We start from the raw sequence: 23,213 nt of genomic DNA, 5'->3' as shown, positions 1-23,213 counted from the left end.
TGAATGGGGTCCGAACTTTGTCTGACGAATTTTGAAGTGCTGAAAACCCTGTGTTAGGATGAAGTCGGGGCGAAAAACGCTAACCACCGCCAAAGGAACATTCCCCTGCCTGTAATTCTCACAGAAACCTCTAAATGTCACCTCACAAAAAATCCAACACCCTCCCTGGCTGCCACTACTCTAGCTTTTTAACACAATTTATGTTCTTAAAATATGTTTAACCTATGGTTTACTTTAAAATGTTCCCGTTTGCTAACAGGAATCGATGAGTCATTTGAAATCAGTGGTGTAAAGTAGTTAAGTAAAAATACTTTAAAGTACTACTTAAGTATCTGTACTTTACTATTTATATTTTTGACAACTTTTAATTCACTACAAAATAATGTACTTTTTACCCTGACACCCAAAAGTATTTGTTACATTTTGAATGCTTAGCAGAACAGGAAAATGGTCCAATTTACAAAATGGTCCAATTGCGGACTCACTAAACAAACATTCTTTGTTTATAAATGATGTCTGAGTGTTGGAGTGTGCCCCTGGCTATCCGTAAATTAAGAAAACAAGAAAATGGTGACGTCTGGTTTGTTTAAAATAAGGAATTAGAAATTATTCATATTTTTACTTTTACTTTTGATATTTAAGTATATTGTAACTATTGCATTTAGTTTTGATACTTAAGTATATTTAAAACCAAATACTTTTAGATTTTTACATAAGTAGTATTTTACTGGGTGACTTTCACTTTTACTTGAGTCATTTTCTGTTGGTATCTATACTTTTACTCAAGTATTACAATTGGCTACTTTTTTCACCACTGTTTGAAATTGTAATATCCACTGAATTTGGTGACAGCAATGTTTGACTAGGAGACTAAAATGTCTTTCCCATTTGTGTTTGGATCTGTTCTAAAAAGGCTGAGAGGGATCAAACAATTGTAATGCGTCTGTGTGTAGCTGTTGTAGATGAGTCAGGCGCAGGACAGCAGATATGAGTAATGTACACAATTTTACTCAACAATAATCACAATAGGTGTCAAATAAATCCAAGGCCACAATAACAGACCGCAATACAATAAACAATCACTCACAAACAAACATGGGGGAACAGAAATAATGAACAAGTAATTGGGGGATTGAAACCAGGTGTGTAAGACAAGGACAAAACAAATGGAAAATGAAAAGTGGATCGGCGATGGCTAGAAGGCCGGTGACGTCGACCGCCGAACGCCGCCCGAACAAGGAGAGGGACCGACTTCGGCGGAAGTCGTGACAACAATGAAAAAGTGTGACATTATAAGGTAAGCTAAGCTAAGATGGTTTGTTCTTGATCCTATTGTTTCATCATCTTGGTGAACAACAAAAAATGACCAATTCAAGTTACTCATTACATGTATCTGTCCTTATACAAAGCCAACAGCATGCCATTCTAGTGTATTTGATCGATCAGTTACAGGATATGACCCATCTCTGAGTCATGTCCAATTCTTAACGTCCAGATAAACTCTGACCTCAGAGCTCTACCCTGACCAGACCCTCTTACTGTCAGCATCACGCGTGCCAGGGAGAAGGTACCATCATCAGGGGAGAGGGGTCCTTTGAGGCTGAACGATTTCTGAGGCTGAATGACAGGATGACCTTGGTCACCTCGGGGCAACTGTCCGGCAACAGGCAGTTGAGGACACAGGCGGGCGGCATGGCAAAGGCTGGCGCCGGGATAGGCCTCTGTTTGGATCTGTCTAGACCGGACCATTTGTAGTTGGGTGATGTTGGAGTTGCCAAGGATGAGGATGGGTCGCGTAGGGTTGACTCTCCACTCGGGTTTATAGCGTTGACCTAAGTCCTCCCCCCTCTCCATTTTCTCTTCTGTTGTGGCATATCATACAAAGGGAGTAAGTATAGTCTTTTCTGAACCAAATTTGAAAAAGGCGCTTTTAGATAGAAAATAAACTGGAAGGCTGGACAGAAAATGAAATCAACAATTAAATAACACTGGTGTTACATTAAAGGTGGCAGGGAACTGTAGATGAAGGCAGAGACAACCAGGGGTTGGACCCAAAATTATTTTCCAATCGTTATTATCCAAACTCCTATTTATTTACTTCCATTCCCGCATAATCAAATCAAATCAAATTTATTTATATAGCCCTTCGTACATCAGCTGATATCTCAAAGTGCTGTACAGAAACCCAGCCTAAAACCCCAAACAGCAAGCAAAGCATGTGAAAGAAGCACGGTGGCTAGGAAAAACTCCCTAGGAAAAACTCCCTAGAAAGGTCAAAAACCTAGGAAGAAACCTAGAGAGGAACCAGGCTATGAGGGGTGGCCAGTCCTCTTCTGGCTGTGCAGGGTGGATATTATAACAGAACATGGTCAAGATGTTAAAATGTTAAAATGTTCATAAATGACCAGCATGGTCAAATAATAATAATCATAGTAGTTGTCGAGGGTGCAACAAGCACGTCCGGTGAACAGGTCAGGGTTCCATAGCCGCAGGCAGAACAGTTGAAACTGGAGCAGCAGCACGGCCAGGTGGACTGGGGACAGCAAGGAGTCATCATACCAGGTAGTCCTGAGGCATGGTCCTAGGGCTCAGGTCCTCCGAGAGAAAGACAGAAAGAGAGAATTAGAGAGAGCATATTTAAATTCACACAGGACACCGGATAAGACAAGAGAAATACTCCAGATGTAACAGACTGACCCTAGCCCCCCGACACATAAACTACTGCAGCATAAATACTGGAGGCTGAGACAGGAGGGATCAGAATAAAGTTCTGAACTGGTTCGAACCCCAAAATAGTAACGGTTCATATTGTTCCTTTCATACATTTTGATCTTGTGAAATCAACATGGATTTTACATTTAGCTAATAAATTAGCTCCACCAATTAATGTGGATAGAGCAGCCTGCTATGGCACAGGTAAGCTAGTTGTTTACATGTTTGATGGACAGATAAGTGCTGGTGTGAGAAGCGATTTGTCACGCCCTGACCTGAGAGAGAGGGTTTGTTTCTCTATGTGGTTAAGTCAGGGTGTGGGGTGGGCATTCTATGTTTTGTATTTCTTTGTGTTGAGCCGAGTATGGTTCCTAAACAGAGGCAGCTGTCTATCGTTGTCTCTGATTAGGAACCATACTTAGGCAGCCTTTTTTCCACCTGTGTTTGTGGGATCTTATTTTTGTATTGCTTTGTGTGCCTACAGAACGTGACGGTCGTATTTTCTTTGTTCATTACTTTTTATCGTGTTCTGAGTAAATAAATCACAAGATGAACATATTCCACGCTGCACCTTGGTCGACTCCTTTTGATGAACGTTACACGATTGAAATTTCACAGGTGGTGAGAGAGCCAGAGAAAGGGGTGCTCATGGAGGAGGCTTGGTTTGCAGCGCTGAGCATTATGACGTGTTTAGGCTATTACTAGCATAATAACTTCAATGTATTACATAATGGAACAAAAATGAACATTGTTAACCAGATCTTAAGATTTGATAATAATGGTTCAGTTCCGGAACACTAGAGATCACTTTCGTTCCCTTTTCCTCAAAAGTGTTTTTCTTTTTTAGATTTTTGGTTCTGTTACTTGAACCGGTTCATATCCCTGGGGACAACCACATTCGTCTAGCAGGGAAGTGTGGGTGTGTTCCATCCCTCCCTCACATATCCTCTTTTGAGGATGCACATCAGATCCTAAGATGTTCCATATAATGTTACATTTTAAGAATAAAACATATTAAAGCTACCTATTTAGTGCTTTAGCGAGAGGTACTGTAGTATGGGTGCCTGCCTGTTTGTATGTGTGTGTGTGTGTGAAAGAGAGAAAGGTGTGTGTGCATAGGCCTCCCTCCACCCCTCCCCCTCTCCTTGTCTCTGGCAGGTTGCAGCAGCCCCTATCGAGTCGAGCCGGCTGGTCATTGTCCGTGCAACACCGCAGAGAGGCTTGTGCATTGCACCACTTGGAGACAGATATACACACAGAGCCATCTCTCCTCCTCCTCCTCCTCTCTCACATTCTTGCCTCTCCTCCATCCGGCAGCATCCTACTCTCGCCTCCACCTCCAGCAACCATGGCCAGCACCGTATCAGGTAAGACATCCAACATTTTGTTACCAACTATCTGTTATAAAATGGGGGTGGACATGTATTTATCAGATGAAATCCTTCTGTTGTATGATTTTAGACAGAATATCTAGATGTTATTGAAGATGCGTTGCTGGGTGGGGAGTATTTTGGTATGAACTGAGATGTATTGCTCATTTAGGTGGTTTATTTTACATGTGAAATAGATCTCTGAGAGCATCATTTATTTGACCTAATGTCTGACCACATCGAATTTGTCCATTTATGAATGGAAGAGGATCTAGGAATGGCATTTGTTTCATTTGAATGCTTATAAAAGGTCATATGTAGAAACTGAGGGTTGCATTTTTTTATGTCCGTCTAAAATGACAAACCATGCTGTGTATCTTGTTCCTAAAGAACTGGATTACTTCAGGGGATCAGATAATTTCCATTGCTGATTGGAGATCTCAGGGATTTTCCTCAGTCGTGCCAAGAGCTGCGATCTTAAATTACACATTATTCCCTATATAATGAACTATCTTTGACCAGGGCACATAGCGCTCTAGTCGCAAGAAGTGCACGATATAGGGAATAGGGTGCATTTTATGACACAACCAAGGTGTGACTGCTGATAAAATGGCCGCTTGATGATGCAGATCTGAAGCAATAAAAATTGCTTGGGCACATTGGGCTTGCAAGGCGGGAAGCTATAGGTCCCATACAGTTTATTCTATATTAATCACCAAGGGTTTAAACCTCTGACAAATCTATGATACATGACAGTATTTTATACAATATATTATATAGAATGTATCACAATCTGATTCAATAAAATATGATACAGCACAGTATAACAGCTCCACCCTTTAGGCCTGCTTATTTGATTCTAGAACAGTTCAGAGATCATCGACAGCTATAGCATCTGTCAGCATCATCAGCCACGCAACCAGCTAAAAGGCAGGTAGTTTGATGAACATCAATACTCATTTCACCACTATTCAATCAAAGAATAACTGTTCTTAGCGTAGGTATCACTGTCTGAGTATATATGCAGCATGGAATAAGTATTCAACATGTTATGGCGCTGTAGATTATCAGACTGTGTCATATCAAAAGCTAAGCGCTGTAACAAACTCTACAGTTACTGCAGTGTCAAAATAATGTGTAAAGAATCAGTAGCATACATACGATTATCCTGTCACTCAATCCTTTCTTTTGTGGAAGTGAACTGTAGATCTCTTTGAAGAGCTGATCATCAGTAGGGATGAGCTAATCCAATCTTAAACCCCCTCTATATGGCGTTCACATCGGTGATATTTTATCTAACCCCATGGTAAATGTATTTTTATGTGCGGTACACCACACTTAACATGTTTGACATTAGAGAAGCTTCCATTAGATAGATAGCTCTGAATCCACAATATGGCAAAGGTTGAAAAGCCATAACACATAAATTCTCAACAACATGTTATGGTCAATAATATCAAAGGCTGTACTGAAATCTAACATTACAGCTCACACAATCTTCTTATTATCCATTTTTTCAACCAATCATCAGTAATTTGTGTCAGTGCAGTACATGTTGAGTGCCCTTCTCTATAAAAATGTTGAAAGTCTATTGTAAATTTGTTAACAGAGAAATAGCATTGTATTTGGTCAAACACATTTTTTTCCAACGGTTTGCTAAGAGCTGGCAGCAAGCTAAAAGCTCTGCTGTTAGAACCAGTAAAGGCAGCTTAACCACTCTTGGGTAGCGGAATGACTTTGGCTTCCCTCCAGGCCTGAGGAGAAAGACTTTCCTCTAGGCTCAGATTAAAGATGCGCAGATAGGAGTGGCTGTAGAATCAGCTACCATCCTTAGTTGCTTTCCATCTAGTTGTCATTGCCAGGAGGTTTGTCATTATTGATCGATAACAATAATTTTTCCTTACAAATTTCAAACCTACAATGCTTTTCTTTCACTATTTGTTTTTATGCATGAGTACAATGGCTCACTGGTCATTGTTGGCATTTGTTGGCATAGTATCATGTAATATCTTATATTTCACCGAGTCGTGGCTGAATGACGACATGAATAACATACAGCTGGCGGGTTATACACTCTATCGGCAGGATAGAACAGCAGCTTCTGGTAAGACAAGGGGTGAAGGTCTATGTATATTTGTAAGCAACAGCTGGTGCACGATATCTCTGAAGTCTCGAGGTTTTGCTCGCCTGAGGTAGAGGAACTCATGATAAGCTGAAGACCACACTATCTACCTAGAGAGTTTTCATCTGTATTTTTCGTAGCTGTCTACATACCACCACAGACTGATGCTGGCACTAAGACCACACTCAATGAGCTGTATTCCACCATAAGCAAACAGGAAAACGCTTACCCAGAGGCGGCGCTCCTAGTGGCCGGGGACTTTAATGAAGGGAAGCTTAAATCTGTCTAGCCAAATTTCTATCAGCATGATAAATGTGCAACCAGAGAGAAAAAAACTCTGGACCACCTTTACTCCACACACAAAGCTCTCCCTCGCCCTCCATTTGGCAAATCTGACCATAATTCTATCCTACTTACAAGCAAAAATTAAAGCAGGAAGCACCAGTGACTCGGTCAATAAAAAAGTGGTCAGATGAAGCAGATGCTAAACTACAGGACTGTTTTGCTAGCACAGACTGGAATATGTTCCGGGATTCTTCCGATGGCATTGAGGAGTACACCACATCAGTCATTGGCTTCATCAATAAGTGCATCAATGATGTCGTCCCCACAGTGACTGTACGTAATACCCCAACCAGAAGCCATGGATTATAGGCAACATCCGCACTGAGCTAAAGGGTAGAGCTGCCACTTTCAAGGAACGGGACTCTAATCCGGAAGTTTATAAGAAATCCCGCTGTGCCCTGCGACGAACCATCAAACAGGCAAAGCATCAATACAGGACTAAGATCGAATCGTACTACACCGGCTCCGACGCTCGTCGGATGTGGCAGGGCTTGCAAACTATTAGACTACAAATGGAAGCACAGCTGAGAGCTGCCTAGTGACACAAGCCTACCAGACAAGCTAAATAACTTCTATGCTCGCTTCGAGGCAAGTAACACTGAAACATGCATGAGAGCATCAGCTGTTCCGGACGACTGTGTGATCACGCTCTCCACAGCTGACCTTTAAACAATAGGACTGATTACCAGGACGAGTACTCCGAGCACTCGCTGACCAACTAGGAAGTGTCTTCACTGACATTTTCAACCTCTCCCTGTCTGAGTCTGTAATACCAACATGTTTCAAGCAGACCACCATAGTCCCTGTGCCCAAGAACACTAAGGTAACCTGCCTAAATGACTACCGACCCGTAGCACTCACGTCTGTAGCCATGAAGTGCTTTGAAAGGCTGGTCATGGCTCACATCAACACCATTATCCCTGAAACCCTAGACCCACTCCAATTTGCATACCGCCCCAACAGATCCACAGACGATGCAATCTCTATTGCACTCCACACTGCCCTTTCACACCTGGAAAAAATGTACACCTACATGAGAATGCTGTTCATTGACTACAACTCAGCGTTCAACACCATAGTGCTCTCATAGCTCATCACTAAGCTAAGGACCCTGGGACTAAATGCCTCCCTCTGCAACTAGATCCTGGACTTCCTGACGGGCCGCCCTCAGGTGGTAAGGGTAGGTAACAACACATCCTCCACACTGATCCTCAACATGGGGGCCCCCCAGGGGTGCGTACTCAGTCCGCTCCTGTACGCTCTGTTCACTCATGACTGCACGGCCAGGCACAACTCCAACACCATCATTAAGTTTGCAGATGACACAACAGTGCCAGGCCTGATCACCAACAATGACGAGACAGCCTATTGGGAGGAGGTTCACCAACAATGACGAGACAGCCTATAGGGAGGAGGTGTTACATCTGCTCCTGCCACGCCCTCCACTTCTCATCCTGGACCACCCTAACCTGCCACCACTCCCCCAGTGCTCTCTCTCTCCTTCTCTCTCTATGTGTGTATGTGATTGTGTGAGTGGAGACAGGTGTGCTGGAAGCAGAGCAGATTCCCACCAGCTGCAACCTGTTCCATAATCAAGAACCCTAAAAAATAGTCAACCCTGCCACTTCCACGCTGCCAGATCGCAGCCTCTACTCAGTCAGTCTGCATTTCTAGCTGTTTGTTCCTGCAAAGATTTAATTGTCCTGTTGTGCCTGTTTCCCAAGCCTCACACTGAAAGGACAACAACCTCTCCCTCAACGTGATCAAGACAAAGGAGATGATTGTGGACTACACGAAAAGGAGGACTGAGCACGCCCCAATCTCATCGACGGGACTGTAGTGGAGCAGGTTGAGAGCTTCAAGTTCCTTGTTGTCCACATCACCAACAAACTAACATGGTCCAAGCACACCAAGACAGTCGTGGAGAGGGCACGACAAAACCAATTCCCCCTCAGGAGACTGAAAAGATTTGGCATGGGTCCTCAGATCCTCAAAAGGTTATACAGCTGCACCATCGAGAGCATCCTGACTGGTAGCATCACTGCCTGGTATGGCAACTGCTCGGGCTCCGACCGTGTCTTGCGGTCGGAGACAGAGCAGTTGCCATACCAGGCAGTGATGCTACCAGTCAGGATGCTCTCGATGGTGCAGCTGTAGAACCTTTTGAGGATCTGAGGACCCATGCCAAATCTTTTCAGTCTCCTGAGGGGGAATTGGTTTTACAGAGGGTGGTGTGTACAGCCCAGTAAATCACCGGGGCCAAGCTTCCTGCCATCCAGGACCTCTATACCAGGCGGTGTCAGAGGAAGGCCCTAAAAATGGTCAAAGACTCCAGCCACACTAGTCATAGACTGTTCTCTCTGCTACCACATGGCAAGCGGTGCCGGAGCGCCAAGTCTAGGTCCAAGAGGCTTCTAAACAGCTTTTACCCCAAGCCATAAGACTCCAGAACATCTAATCAAACGGCTACCCAGACTATTTGCATTGCCCCCCTTCCTTTTCTATGCTGCTGCTACTCTCTGTTATTATCTATGCATAGTAACTTTAATAATTCTACCTACATGTACATATTACCTCAATTACCTTGACTAACCGTTGCCCCCGCACATTGACTAACCGGAACCCCCTGTATATACACAGTTGAAGTCAGAAGTTTACATACACTTAGGTTGGAGTTATTAAAACTCGTTTTTCAACCACTCCACAAATTTCTTGTTAACAAACTATAGTTTTGGCAAGTCGGTTAGGACATTTACTTTGTGCATAACACAAGTAATTTTTCCAACAATTGTTTACAGACAGATTATTTCACTTATAATTAACTGTATCACAAATCCAGTGGGTCAGAAGTTTACATACATTAACTTGACTGTGACTTTAAACAGCTTGGAAAATTCCAGAAAGTATGTAATGGCTTTAGAAGCTGTTCTGTCTCCTAGAGATGAATGTACTTTGGTGTGAAAAGTGCAAATCAATCCCAGAACAGCAAAGGACCTTGTGAAGATGCTGGAGGAAACGGGTACAAAAGTATCTATAGCCACAGTAAAACGATTCCTATGTAGACATAACCTGAATGGCAGCTCAGCAAGGAAAAAGCCACTGCTTCAAAACTGCCATAAAAAAGCCAGACTACGGTTTGCAACTGCACATGGGGACAAAGATTGTACTTTTTGGAGAAAGGTCCTCTGGTCTGATGAAACAAAAATAGAACTGTTTGGCCATAATGACCATTTATGTTTGGAGGAAAAGGGGGGAGGCTTGCAAACCGAAGAACACCATCCCATCCGTGAAGCACAGGGGTGGCAGCATCATGTTGTGGGGGTGCTTTGCTGCAGGAGGGACTGGTGCACTTCACAAAATAGATGGCATCATGAGGGAGGAAAATTATCAAATCAAATCAAATGTATTTATATAGCCCTTCGTACATCAGCTGATATCTCAAAGTGCTGTACAGAAACCCAGCCTAAAACCCCAAACAGCAAGCAATGCATGTGAAAGAAGCACGGTGGCTAGGAAAAACTCCCTAGGAAAAACTCCCTAGAAAGGTCAAAAACCTAGGAAGAAACCTAGAGAGGAACCAGGCTATGAGGGGTGGCCAGTCCTCTTCTGGCTGTGCAGGGTGGATATTATAACAGAACATGGTCAAGATGTTAAAATGTTCATAAATGACCAGCATGGTCAAATAATAATAATCATAGTAGTTGTCGAGGGTGCAACAAGCACGTCCGGTGAACAGGTCAGGGTTCCATAGCCGCAGGCAGAACAGTTGAGACTGGAGCAGCAGCACGGCCAGGTGGACTGGGGACAGCAAGGAGTCATCATACCAGGTAGTCCTGAGGCATGGTCCTAGGGCTCAGGTCCTCCGAGAGAAAGACAGAAAGAGAGAAAGAGAGAATTAGAGAGAGCATATTTAAATTCACAAAGGACACCGGATAAGACAAGAGAAATACTCCAGATGTAACAGACTGACCCTAGCCCCCCGACACATAAACTACTGCAGCATAAATACTGGAGGCTGAGACAGGAGGGATCATGTGGATATATTGAAGCAACATCTCAATACATCAGTCAGGAAGTTAAAGATTGTTCACAAATGTGTCTTCCAAATGGACAATGACCCCAAGAATACTTCCAAAGTTGTGGCAAAATGGCTTGACAACAAAGTCAAGGTATTTGAGTGGCCATCACAAAACCCTGACCTCAATCCTATAGGAAATGTGTTGGCAGAACTGAAAAAGCGTGTGCGAGCAAGGAGGCCTACAAACCTGACTCAGTTACACCAGCTCTGTCAAGACGAATGGGCCAAAATTCACCCAACTTATTGTTGGAAGCTTGGGAAAGGCTACCCGAAACATTTGACTCAAGTTAAACAATTTAAAGGCAATACTACCAAATACTAATTGAGTGTATGTAAACTTCTGACCCACTGGGAATGTGATGAAAGAAATAAAAGCTGAAATAAATAATTCTCTCTACTATTATTCTGACATTTCACATTCTTAAAATAAAGTGGTGATCCTAACTGACATAAGACAGGGAATTTTTACTAGGATTAAATGTCAGGCCCTAAAAATGGTCAAAGACCCCAGCCACCCCAATCATAGACTGTTCTCTCTACTAACACATGGCAAGTGGTACCGGAGTGCCAAGTCTAGGACAAAAAGGCTTCTCAACAGTTTTTACCCCCAAGCCATAAGACTCCTGAACAGGTAATCAAATGGCTACACAGACTATTTGCATTGTGTGCCCCCCCAACCCCTCTTTTACGCTGCTGCTACTCTCTGTTTATCTTATATGCATAGTCACTTTAACTATACATTCATGTACATACTACTTCAATTGGCCCGACCAACCAGTGCCCCCGCACATTTGCTAACCGGGCTATCTGCATTGTGCCCCGCCACCCGCCACCCACCACCCACCAACCCCTCTTTTACGCTACTGCTACTCTCTGTTTATCATATATGCAGTCACTTTAAACATATCTACATGTACATACTACCTCAATCAGCCCGACTAACCGGTGCCTGTATAAAGTCTCACTACTGTTATAGCCTCGCTACTGTTATTTTTCACTCTTTTTACTGTTGTTTTTATTTGTTTGTATTTATTTACCTATTGCTCACCTAATACCTTTTTTGCACTGTTGGTTAGAGCCTGTAAGTAAGCATTTCACTCTAAGGTCTACACCGGTTGTATTCGTGACAAATACACTTTGATTTGATTCATCTTTACAAAACTGTTTCAGTTCAACAATATTCTTAAGATGTCTGGTGTGAACCTCTCTCGAGGTCATGCCACAACATTTTAAATCAGGTTGAGGTCAGGACTCTGACTGGGCCACTGCAGAAGGCGTATTTTCTTCTCTTGAAACCATTCTGTTGTTGATTTACTTCTGTGTTTTGGGTCATTGTCCTGTTCCATCCCGCAACTTCTGGTCTTCAATTGGCAGACAGATAGCCTTACATTCTCCTGCAAAATGTCTTGATAAACTTGGGGATTCATGTTTCCGTCAATGATAGCAAGCTTTCCAGACCCTGAGGCAGCAAAGCAGCCCCAAACCATGATGCTCCCTCCACCATACTTTACAGTTGGGAAGAGATTTTGATGTTGGTGTGCTGTGCCTTTTTTTCTCACACATAGTATTGTTTGTTCCTACCAAACATCTCAACTGTAGTTTCATCTGTCCACAGAATATTTTGTCAGAAGCGCTGTGGAGCATCCAGGTGCTCTTTTGCGAACTTCAGACATGCAGCAATGTTTTTTATGGACAGCAGTGGCTTCTTCCGTGGTGTCCTCCCATGAACACCATTCTTGTTTAGTGTTTAACATATCGTGGACTCGTCAACAGAGATGTTAGCATGTTCTAGAGATGTATGTAAGTCTTTAACTGACACTCTAGGAGAGTAGCAACAGTGCTGAACTTTAACAATTTAGAGACCATTTGTCTTACTGTGGACTGATGAACATCAAGACTTTTAGAGATACTTTTGTAACCCTTTCCAGCTTAAAGCAAGTCAATAATTCTTAATCTTAGGTCTTCTGAGATCTCTTTCGTTCGAGGCATGGTTCACATCAGGCAATGCTTCTTGTGAATAGTAAACTCATATTTTGTGTGTTTTTTATAGGACAAGGCAGCTCTAACCAACATCTCCAATCTTGTCTGTTGCATTCGGGGTAAACTTTGAACATTGCGATATTAAAGACATGATAGATCAGACTAATAGTATGTAAAGGAGTGAGAAGATAATGGTTCTCTGTAGCAAGACAACTAAGCTTGGAATGTGCTGAGTGCAGGGAAAACAGTTTCTCCCCTGATAAGGGGAGAAACTGTTGAAGGCTCATATCACTTAGTTCCCTGCTTAGCAAGAAGGATGCAGTGTTTAGAGATAAGGAGGAGACTTACCACCACGGGGGAAGCCATTTTCTTTGTCTGAATTACAACTGTTACGACCCTTTGGGAAGAATTAAGCTTCTCTAGTGTCTATGAGTTATTTACTCTGTGAAATAAGAACCTAACATGTCTCATTGATTGGACTCCAGGTTAGCCGACAAATAATTTATGCAGAAATCCAGGTAATTGCAAAGGGTTCACATACTTTTTCTTTCCACTGTAGAACATAGCCTCAGGGTGTTCTGGTTATGACTGCTGTTTCAGACATGGCTCCCTGGCTCTAGCTGATAGAAGACCTATTCTCTGCCAAGCAGACAGCGATATCACCTTGGCAACACACAGTGATTGTGTCTGTTTTAAGGAGCAGTCGACTCACAGACACACACAAGCTACCCTCCCACCCTCTCTCTGTATCTCTCACTCCATGCACACATGCATGCACACTCACTGACACCCACAGACACACACAAACACTGTGGGCCATTAATTTCACTACACATAGAGCGTGCACGCTAGGACACAATCCCTTCTTTGTGGTGCTTGACTAAGTTGGTTATCGCTTTGACATCATGCCAACTTCCAAATGTATAATCTTTGTCTAAAATCGTCCCACAGGCCATTATTTTACATAGTGCCCACTCACATGCAAACACAGACACACACACACAAATAAACAAACCTTCCATCCCTGAGCTGCTCAATTGAGTAGTCCTGCTGCAGTGGGTGGAGAGAAGGGGAGGGTTGGGTCTGCACTCAGTCTGACCCACAAACTGTCGCCAGGGAAACAGTGCCTGTGTTTGCGATTGTCTGATTACACCGGTATCTATTAAATTACCTTGGGTGTCTGGGAGAATTTATGAACATGCTGTGGGTAGATATTTCCAGTAGTCACAGATCTTGGATCAGCGTACCCAAATCCTAGCACAATACTTCATTGGATTCCACTCCAGATCTGCTTTTCCCGGTTCCTAATCTTCTTGCCCCCAGCCTCAGCCTTAGTCCGGATTCCATACTACCCACCCGAGATTCCCCCGGACTGCACCCCATCTCCTCTCCCGCTTTTCAATAAATACATTGGTTAGCTATCCTTGTCGCCTTGTCTGAGTCTGCATTTGGGTTCACCTGCACCGCACCACGTAACAGGAGGTGAGAGACCTGACCGTGTGGTGCAAGGACAGTAACCGCTCCCTTAACGTGATCAAGACAAAGGAGATGATTGTGGACTACAGGAAAAGGAGGACGGAGCACGCCCAAATTCTCATCGATGGGGCTGCAGTGGAGCAGGTTGAGAGCTTCAGGTTCCTTGTCATCCACATCACCAACAAACTAACATGGTTCAAGCACACCAAGACAGTTGTGAAGAGGGCACGACATAACCTATTACCCCTCAGGAGACTGAAAAGATTTGGCATGGGTCCTCAGATCCTCAAAAGGTTTTACAGCTGCACCATCGAGAGCATCCTGACGGGTTGCATCACTGCCTGGTATGGCATCTGCTCGGGCTCCAACCGCAAGGCACTACAGAGGGTGGTGCGTACAGCCCAGTACATCACCGGGGCCAAGCTTCCTGCCATCCAGGACCTCTATGCCAGGCGGTGTCAGAGGAAGGCCTTAAAAATGGTCAAAGAATCCAGCCACCCTAGTCATAGATTGTTCTCTCTGCTACCGCACGGCAAGCGGTACCGGAGCGCCAAGTATGGTCCAAGAATCTTCTAAACAGCTTTTACCCCCAAGCCATAAGACTCCTGAACATCTAATCAAATGGCTGCCCAGACTATTTGCATTGCTCCCTCCGTCTTCTACGCTGCTGCTACTCTCTGTTATTATCTATGCATAGTCACTTTAATAACTCTACCTACATGTACATATTACCTCAATCACCTTGACTAACCAGTGCCCCCACACATTGACTAACCGGAACCCCCTGTATATGTAGCCTCGCTATTGTTATTGTACTGCTGCTCTTTAATTATTTGTTACTTTTATTTCTTACCTTTTTTGTATTTTCTTACAACTGCATTGTTGGTTAAGGGCTTGTAAGTAAGCATTTCACTGTCAGGTCTACATCTGTTGTATTCAGTGCATGTGACACATTTTATTTGATTTCCTGCCTAAGTTTGCCCACTTTGCTGATTAAGTAATCATTAAAATAATTAGCAACATCAAATGGTTTTGTGATGAATAAGCCATCTGATTCGATGAAAGATGGGAGTTGAATTTGTCTTTCCGCCCATCATTTCATTTAAAGTACGAAGTTTATATCTTTATATCTTATATGCATAGTCCCTTTAACTATACATTCATGTACATACTACCTCAATTGGCCCGACCAACCAGTGCTCCCGCACATTGGCTAACCGGGCTATCTGCATTGTGTCCCACCACCCGCCAACCCCTCTTTTTACGCTACTGCTACTCTCTGTTCATCATATATGCATAGTCACTTTAACCATACCTACATGTACATACTACCTCAATAAGCCTGACTAACCGGTGTCTGTATATAGCCTTGCTACTCTTATTTTCAAATGTCTTTTTACTGCTGTTTTATTTCTTTACTTACTTACCTACACACACACACCTTTTTTTTTTGCACTATTGGTTAGAGCCTGTAAGTAAGAATTTCACAGTAAGGTCTACACCTGTTGTATTCCGCTCACGTGACAAATAAACTTTCATTGAAACTGACTTCATAATACAGTTTCTTCTTCTTTTTGTGCCATCCCCCCCCCATCTCTTTCAACCATACAGTTTTTAAATTCCACATCAATCCATGGAGCCTTAACTGCTCTAACAGTCAGTTTCTTAACATGTGCATGTTTGTCAAAAATTGAAAGAAGCAATTTCATAAAAATCACTATAGAACTAAATCAAGTATATACACTACCGTTCAAAAGTTTGGGGTCACTTAGAAATGTCCTTGTTTTTGAAAGAAAAGCACATTTTCTGTCCATTAAAATAACATCAAATTGATCAGAAATGCAGTGTAGGCATTGTTAATGTTGTAAATGACTATTGTATCTGGAAACGGCAGATTTTTTTATAGAATATCGACATAGGCATTTCAGCCCACGGACCCTCGTTACACGTCAGTGAAGATCTCTCTTTATTTTATACAGATACAGAACGTCATTTCTAGGAAGGAGTTCAAACCCCTGTTGACAAAGATCTTGTGACACTGAAAGTTGCTGCTACAGAGAGGAATGAACTTGATGAACTCAGCCAAATTCAGTCGTGTTGAGGCCATCCTTGCTACTGGCACGTGTGTTGAGTGCAGGCCCTGCCGCAACATTTTTTTGTGAGCTAAGTGTCCTCACAAGTGTTGGTTCACAGTGCACAATCCAACCAAACCTGAAAGTGGTAGCTCTGTGACGTGTCGAATCATTATCACTGACGCTACGTAAATATTACATGAGCCAAAGCAGAGTGAGGAGTCAAGAGGAAGGAAGTTTGCCGCATGCAATTGTAACTTTAATGTCATCCAACTTCTAGCCTATGTGCATGTTTCTGCCTCGGACAACTCCTTCATTGCTGCCCAAACATGATTTGGCATAAAAACAAAGGCAGTTGGCTAAAACTGGAACAGGCACAACTTCCACTATGTTCATTGTTGGCTTAGTTGAAAATCTTTTTTTCAGTATTAACCAGTTCCATTGTCACTCACCGTCAGCTAGGGTTCAATACCGGTGACTGGTATTCTGGGACTTTCCGATCAAATCAAATTTATTTATATAGCCCTTCTTACGTCAGCTGATATCTCAAAGTGCTGTACAGAAACCCAGCCTAAAACCCCAAACAACAAGCAATGCAGGTGTAGAAGCACGTTGGCTAGGGAAAACTCCCTAGAAAGGCCAAAACCTAGGAAGAAACCTAGAGAGGAACCAGGCTATGAGGGGTGGCGACTCCTCTTTGGCTGTGCGGGGTGGCCACTCCTCTTTGGTTGTGCCGGGTGGAGATTATAACAGAACATGGCCAAGATGTTCAAATGTTCACAAATTATAATAATAATCGCAGTAGTTGTCGAGGGTGCAACAAGTCAGCACCTCAAGAGTAAATGTCAGTTGGCTTTTCATAGCCGATCATTGAGAGTATCTCTACTGCTCCTGCTGTCTCTAGAGAGTTGAAAACAGCAGGTCTGGGACAGGTACCACGTCTGGTGAAAGGTCATGGTTCCATAGCCACAGGCAGAACAGTTGAAACTGGAGCAGCAGCACGGCCAGGTGGACAGCAAGGAGTCAGGTGGACAGCTCTCTCTCTCTCTCTCTCTCTCTCTGAGAGCCCTAGGACCAGGTAGCCCTGAGGCATGGTCCTAGGGCTCAGAGAGAGAGAGAGAGAGAGAGAATAAAAATATGGACGTGTGAATTGCTGCATGAGCCGGACATATCAACTCTCTGGCTTCATTCAAACATTAGACCAGTCATCACAACTCTAATATATTTAGCCTACTCAACTTAAAGTCCCCAATACAAAACATCACTTACTTGCATGACTTCTATAAATTTCATTGCTGACTATCATGTGTAGGCTACACGCGACATCTTGACACAGTTTACTAAAGGAAATCTCCATCTCACATTCACAAATCTCCAAACTAGCTTTGTGACACTGGCAGAGGCTCATAATACAAACTGCAGCTAATCACTGTTAACAAAACGGCTGATACCTTGTGTCCACAAATGCGCACTTGGAAATAGACATTTGCAACATTGTTCCATGATGTTACAATAAGAAAAGTGAGTGCACAGGCTTGACTTGTTAGATTTGCCGGAATTTGATCAACCACGGCGCTATCCATGGTGCTGAATCTCCGCTACTGCTACACTACATGACCAAAAGTATGTGGACACCTGCTCGTCAAAAATCGAATTCCAAAATCATGGGCATTGATATGGAGTTGTAAAATTGCTGCGGGATTTGCTTCCATTCAGCCTCAAGAGCAATAGTGAGGTCGGGCACTGATGTTCCTCCATGCTTCACAGTGGTAACCGCACATGCGGAGATCACCCGTTCACCTACTCTGCGTCTCACAAGGTTGGAAACAAAAATATCACATTTGGACTCATCAGACCAAAGAACAGATTCCCACCGGTCTAATGTCCATTGCTCGTGGTTCTTGGCCCAAGCAAGTCTCTTCTTATTATTAGTGTCCTTTAGTAGTGGTTTCTTTGCAGCAATTCGACCATGAAGGCCTGATTCACACAGTCTCCTCTGAACAGTTGATGTTGAGATGTGTCTGTTACTTGAACTCTGTGAAGCATTATTTGTTTTTATTTAACCTTTATTTAACCAGGTAAGCTAGTTGAGAACAAGTTCTCATTTACAACTGCGACCTAGCCAAGATAAAGCAAAGCAGTGCGACACAAACAACAACACAGAGTTACACATGGAATAAACAAGCGTACAGTCAATAACACAATAGAAAAAAAAAAGTCTATATACAGTGTGTGTAAATGGCATGAGGAGGTAAGGCAATAAATAGGCCATAGGAGCGAGGTAATTACAATTCAGCAAATTAACACTGGAGTGATAGATGAGCAGATGGTGATGTGCAAGTAGAAATACTGGTGTGCAAAAGAGCAGAAAAGTAAATAAAAACAATATGGGGATAAGGTAGGTAGATTGGGTGGGCTATTTACAGACGGGCTATGTACAGCTGCAGCGATCGGTTAGCTGCTGAGATAGCTGATGTTTAAAGTTAGTGAGGGAAATATAAGTCTCCAGCTTCAGTGATTTTTGCAATACGTTCCAGTCATTAGCAGCAGAGAACTGGAAAGAAAGGCGGCCAAAGTAGGTTTTGGCTTTGGGGATGACTAGTGAGATATACCTGCTGGAGTGCGTGCTATGGGTGGGTGTTGTTATCGTGACCAGTGAGCTGAGATAAGGCGGAGCTTTACCTAGCACAGACTTATAGATGACCTGGAGCCAGTGGGTCTGGCGATGAATATGTAGCGGGGGCCAGCCGACTAGAGCATACAGGTCGCAGGCTTCACCCCTGGTAAGCCCCTGCGCTTAATCCGGCCATGCGGTCATATTGAACCCCAACACATACACATACACACTCTTGGACACGTACTTATCTGCCACACACACCGTACAGTCCCCGTGGATAAGCTACATTATGGACATGTAACCCACCACATATACACACACACACTGCACAGTCCTAGTTAGGGGGTGAAGAGAAAACCAGAGATAAAAGTCTACATATGAATAATTGATAATTCTCCCAATGTTACTGGCGACGGGATTAAACCCCCCAAAATATTCATGCCATACATCCTGCCATACAGTAATTTGTTATGAACAATATACAATACAGCCTGAATTCAACCTTTTCGCATTAGACCTTTCGTGCATACATTATCTAATCATATGATGATATCAGTGCTGTTTAGCAAATACAAAATGACTGTATCATTCACAATAAATGCAAGATGCCAATTTAAAAGTGGATGCAAGGATAACTGTGGATATCTTTTCTCACTCTGTCTTCTCCTCTCCCTCTTTTCCAGCCTACTCGGACAAGATCAAAGAGATGTCCATGCTGTCTCTGATCTGCTCCTGCTTCCACTCACAACCACATCCCAACAGCCTCTACCAATATGGAGGTTAGTGATGAAGAGCTCTATGCGTTTGCCTGTGTCCCATAGAGATCATATAATTATACTCAGAATGTAATTCTATGGTTTGTCCACCCACCTTTGCTATTTGCCTCTCTTTCTCTCTCTCTGTCTGTCTGTCCAACATCCCCCTTTCTGTCTGTCTATCGATCTTTCTGTCTGTCCATCCTACCCCTTTCTGTCCATCTTTCTGTCTGTATGTCCATCCTACCCCTCTCTGTCTGTCTGTTTGTGTGTCTGTCTGTCCAACATCCCCCTTTCTGTCAATCTGTCTTTCTGTCTGTCCATCCCACCCCTCCCTGTCCATCTGTCTGTCTGTCTTTTGTTGTGGAAATTCTAATCAATAATGAGGAGAGACAAGGTCAAAAGGAACATATGGAGTAATTGCTTCTATAATAATGAGGCTGGTCAACTCAACACTCCTAAGTGTTGTGGCGAGTAGCTCTGACATACGAAGAGTACAAATATATTTTATAACAAAGATACGCCCTCTCAGTCTACATGACAAACAACAGATGTATGGAATGGGTCACCATGTAAAAGTTGATATGAGAAAGGAGTATCCCGCAGCCAGATAGCATTTGCTATGAAGTCTGTTCCTATTGTTCAGAGTTTGGCCCCTAAGACGAGGCTCTGATCTCGTCCCTGGTACTTCATAACACTGAAACACCAACTCATTCTATGGCATAAATCAATTGTCAACTCCAGATACTCCCATCTCAAGTAAAACCCCTTCTCGACCATACACCTGGACAAGCTCACTGAGGGGAGTGAGCCTCTAGGTCATACACTATCCCAGGATAGGTGCAACATCAGAGATGACATACAATGGTTCCAGACACTACCTCACACATCTTGTCTCAGACCTTATCTCCCCCAAGGCCAAAGGAGGGAGTGACTGGGCACAGACATTGTGGAGACAAGTAATTGGTTCCCCATTAATCACGCCATCCCTTCACATGGTTTAAAATAGGTAAAGACACATTCGCATATGAAGACAATGTTCCCTCCTGTCCTCTTCTCTTTCTGGTATTCTGCATAGCACCAGAGACATGTGATAGACAAGTCTGACTTCTCCCCTCTCTGGGCCCCAGGTGACTGAGCCCCAGCTGAGGGAGGAAGTGCAATTGCCAACACCAGAGTCTGAAGGGATACATTCTAATAACAAAAGTTCAACCGTTCAATCATATAAGCATATTATGCAGATAAGACATCTTAATTATCTATGTTACCTAACTAATTATGATTCTTCCACCCCACTTTCTGTCTGTCTGTCCATCCTACCCTTCTCTGTCAGTCCAACCTACGTCTGTCTGTCTGTCTGTCTGTCTGTCTGTCTGTCTGTCTGTCTGTCTGTCTGTCTGTCTGTCTGTCTGTCTGTCTGTCTGTCTGTCTGTCTGTCTGTCTGCACAGCCTTACTGCCCTAATACCTGTTGTCCTCCACAGACATGGAGGTGAAGTCCCTAAACAAGCGGGCATCCGGCCAGGCCTTCGAGGTCATCCTGAAGGCCCCCGCTGACCTCTCTCCTGACAGGCCCCAGCCGCTGTTCTCTCCCCCCAAGAAGGACCTCTCCCTGGAGGAGCTCCAGAAGAGGCTAGAGGCTGCGGAGGAGAGGAGGAAGGTAAACAGAGAGCATGACAGAGAATGGGTCTGCAATATATTTTTCACCCCTCAATTCTAATCATGCTTCCGCTCACTCTCCCCAATCTTTCTCATCATCTATCCCTCTTCCACACTCCCCTCTCTCTGTTTCTCCCTCTTTACCATCTCTCTCACTCTTCTCTCTCTGCAGTCTCAGGAGGCCCTGCTCCTGAAGCAGCTGGCTGAGAAGCGGGAGCATGAGCGAGAGGTGCTCCACAAGGCCCTGGAGGAGAACAACAACTTCAGCAAGATGGCAGAGGAGAAACTCAACTACAAGATGGAGGTCAACAAAGAGAACCGCGAGGCCCACCTGAATGCGCTAAAGCAGCGGCTCCGTGAGAAGGTAAATCGCCCACTGACTGTCATTCGAAGCTATGGCCTAGTCTAGAGAAAGGAAAGACGTGGAGCGTTATGTGGGTAGCGAGTAGAGTATCAAAGGCAGGGTTGGAGGTGCTCTTCGGTTTTAGGGGGCTACTGTAATGGTTAAAACAAGGAGGACCAAGGCCGTAGACATATGCATTGTGAATACCTACTGGAAGAGTGAGGATGACCTAGCCTGTGTGACAACAGGGTGATATGCAATAGAATGAATTTATTACCCTGAATGCCAGTCTGTAACTAGATACCATTCTGTAACATCATTAGCAAGCCAACAAATTAGCATTGCTAAGTAGAAACAATCCGAATTCTTCACTCTTGTTGGATGGCAGTTGATGTTGAAACATGAAGAATAGAGGAAGGTCTTGGACCATGTCTTGTCCTTCTTAAGAACAATTCTACGAGGTTATGGTTCTATCTATCTGTGCTCATATATCTAGGCTATCTCTCAATCGAATGACATGACAAGCAGAGAGAAACTGTCTCCGCTAATCATAACACAAACCAAAGTAAATTTATGTGTAAGAGGCTACAACATACAGGGAACAGTGGGAATATCTAAATTAACTTATACTGCGGTATCGTATCGCAATTTTTTTCTAACTTTCATTTTGTTCTATCACAGGAAATCCATGCCGATGAGGTCCGTAGAAACAAGGAACTCCAAGCTGATCTCTCTGGTTGAAGATATTTTCTACAGTTTTTGTCAAGAGATTCTCGTCTGGTTTTGGTTGGAAGAAATGCTACTTTTTTAAATCTCGATGTCTGAAAGTCTCTTGCATTGTTCAATATACACTGGTTTCACAAGCTAATAATTCAACAACAATTTACACAGATTGTTTCTCATCTCTCAATTTATTTTTTGAAAATAATATTGATATTGAGCACGGGTAGAGCTGAAGTAAGGCCCAAGGTCAAGGGTCAGATTTACTAAACATTTGCACCTTTCTTAAGACTGCACCTGTGAGTTCATACAAGGGAACAAAATGAAAACAATTGAAACATTTCTTCTTTATCTTAGGAAACTTACTCCTTCTCTTACCTTTATTTTACATTTTGTTTTAAGTCGTTGTGTTTGGTTCTGTCTGGAAAAATAACCAGTAAAAGTTTACACTTGTGCAAATGCTTGGTAAGTCGGGCCCTCTGTGTGTGTCAGACCTAAGAAGCTACTGTTAGATCATAATGATGAATTTCCCTTATTGATCCAAAAACATAGCTCAATAGTTACGTTTAATTCTCATAGGAAGTCATGATTATGCTGCATCTGTACTGTGAGCAAACCTGTTACACATATTTCCAAAATGTCTTTCTCTTCAAAAATGAGCTTGAGGTCTTTACACAATCCCTCCATCTATTGCATAAGGTACTGTATAACAGGGGAGCAGAGCCAAGCTAAATTGATTCAAGTGTTGCCCTTGCTTGGACTATGTGTAAAAGGGGTATATGATAATATACAATATTCAGCACGCTCTATAGGCAAACACTATAACCTGGTCATTCATCATATATAGTCACACCCATTGTCAGTTTGTGCAGCCATCTTCAATCACGCATGCAACGTCAATCAAGTGACGGTATAAAATGGAGCACAGTCGCATTTAGGCTTCAGTTCAATAAAGTTCAGTATTCA

General features: G+C 43.2%; 1 protein-coding gene across 1 annotated transcript; it reads left to right on the top strand.

The window, feature by feature from the left end:
• The first annotated feature begins 3,909 nt into the window (after window positions 1–3,909).
• LOC106565270 (stathmin-3) lies at window positions 3,910–22,878 on the top strand. The gene is made up of 5 exons (XM_014132185.3): window positions 3,910–4,079; window positions 19,456–19,551; window positions 21,010–21,185; window positions 21,357–21,548; window positions 22,209–22,878. The coding sequence occupies exons 1-5, from the start codon at window positions 4,061–4,063 to the stop codon at window positions 22,266–22,268; spliced, it is 543 nt and encodes a 180-aa protein (XP_013987660.2). The 5' UTR covers window positions 3,910–4,060; the 3' UTR covers window positions 22,269–22,878.
• Window positions 22,879–23,213: the final 335 nt, after the last annotated feature.

This window comes from Salmo salar, chromosome 12, assembly GCF_965601325.2.
Source record: "Salmo salar chromosome 12, fSalSal1, whole genome shotgun sequence".
In the NCBI taxonomy this organism is placed as follows: Eukaryota; Metazoa; Chordata; class Actinopteri; order Salmoniformes; family Salmonidae; genus Salmo; species Salmo salar.
The sequence above is the reverse complement of the archived record's forward strand: the minus strand, read 5'-3'. Positions and strand labels throughout refer to the sequence as shown.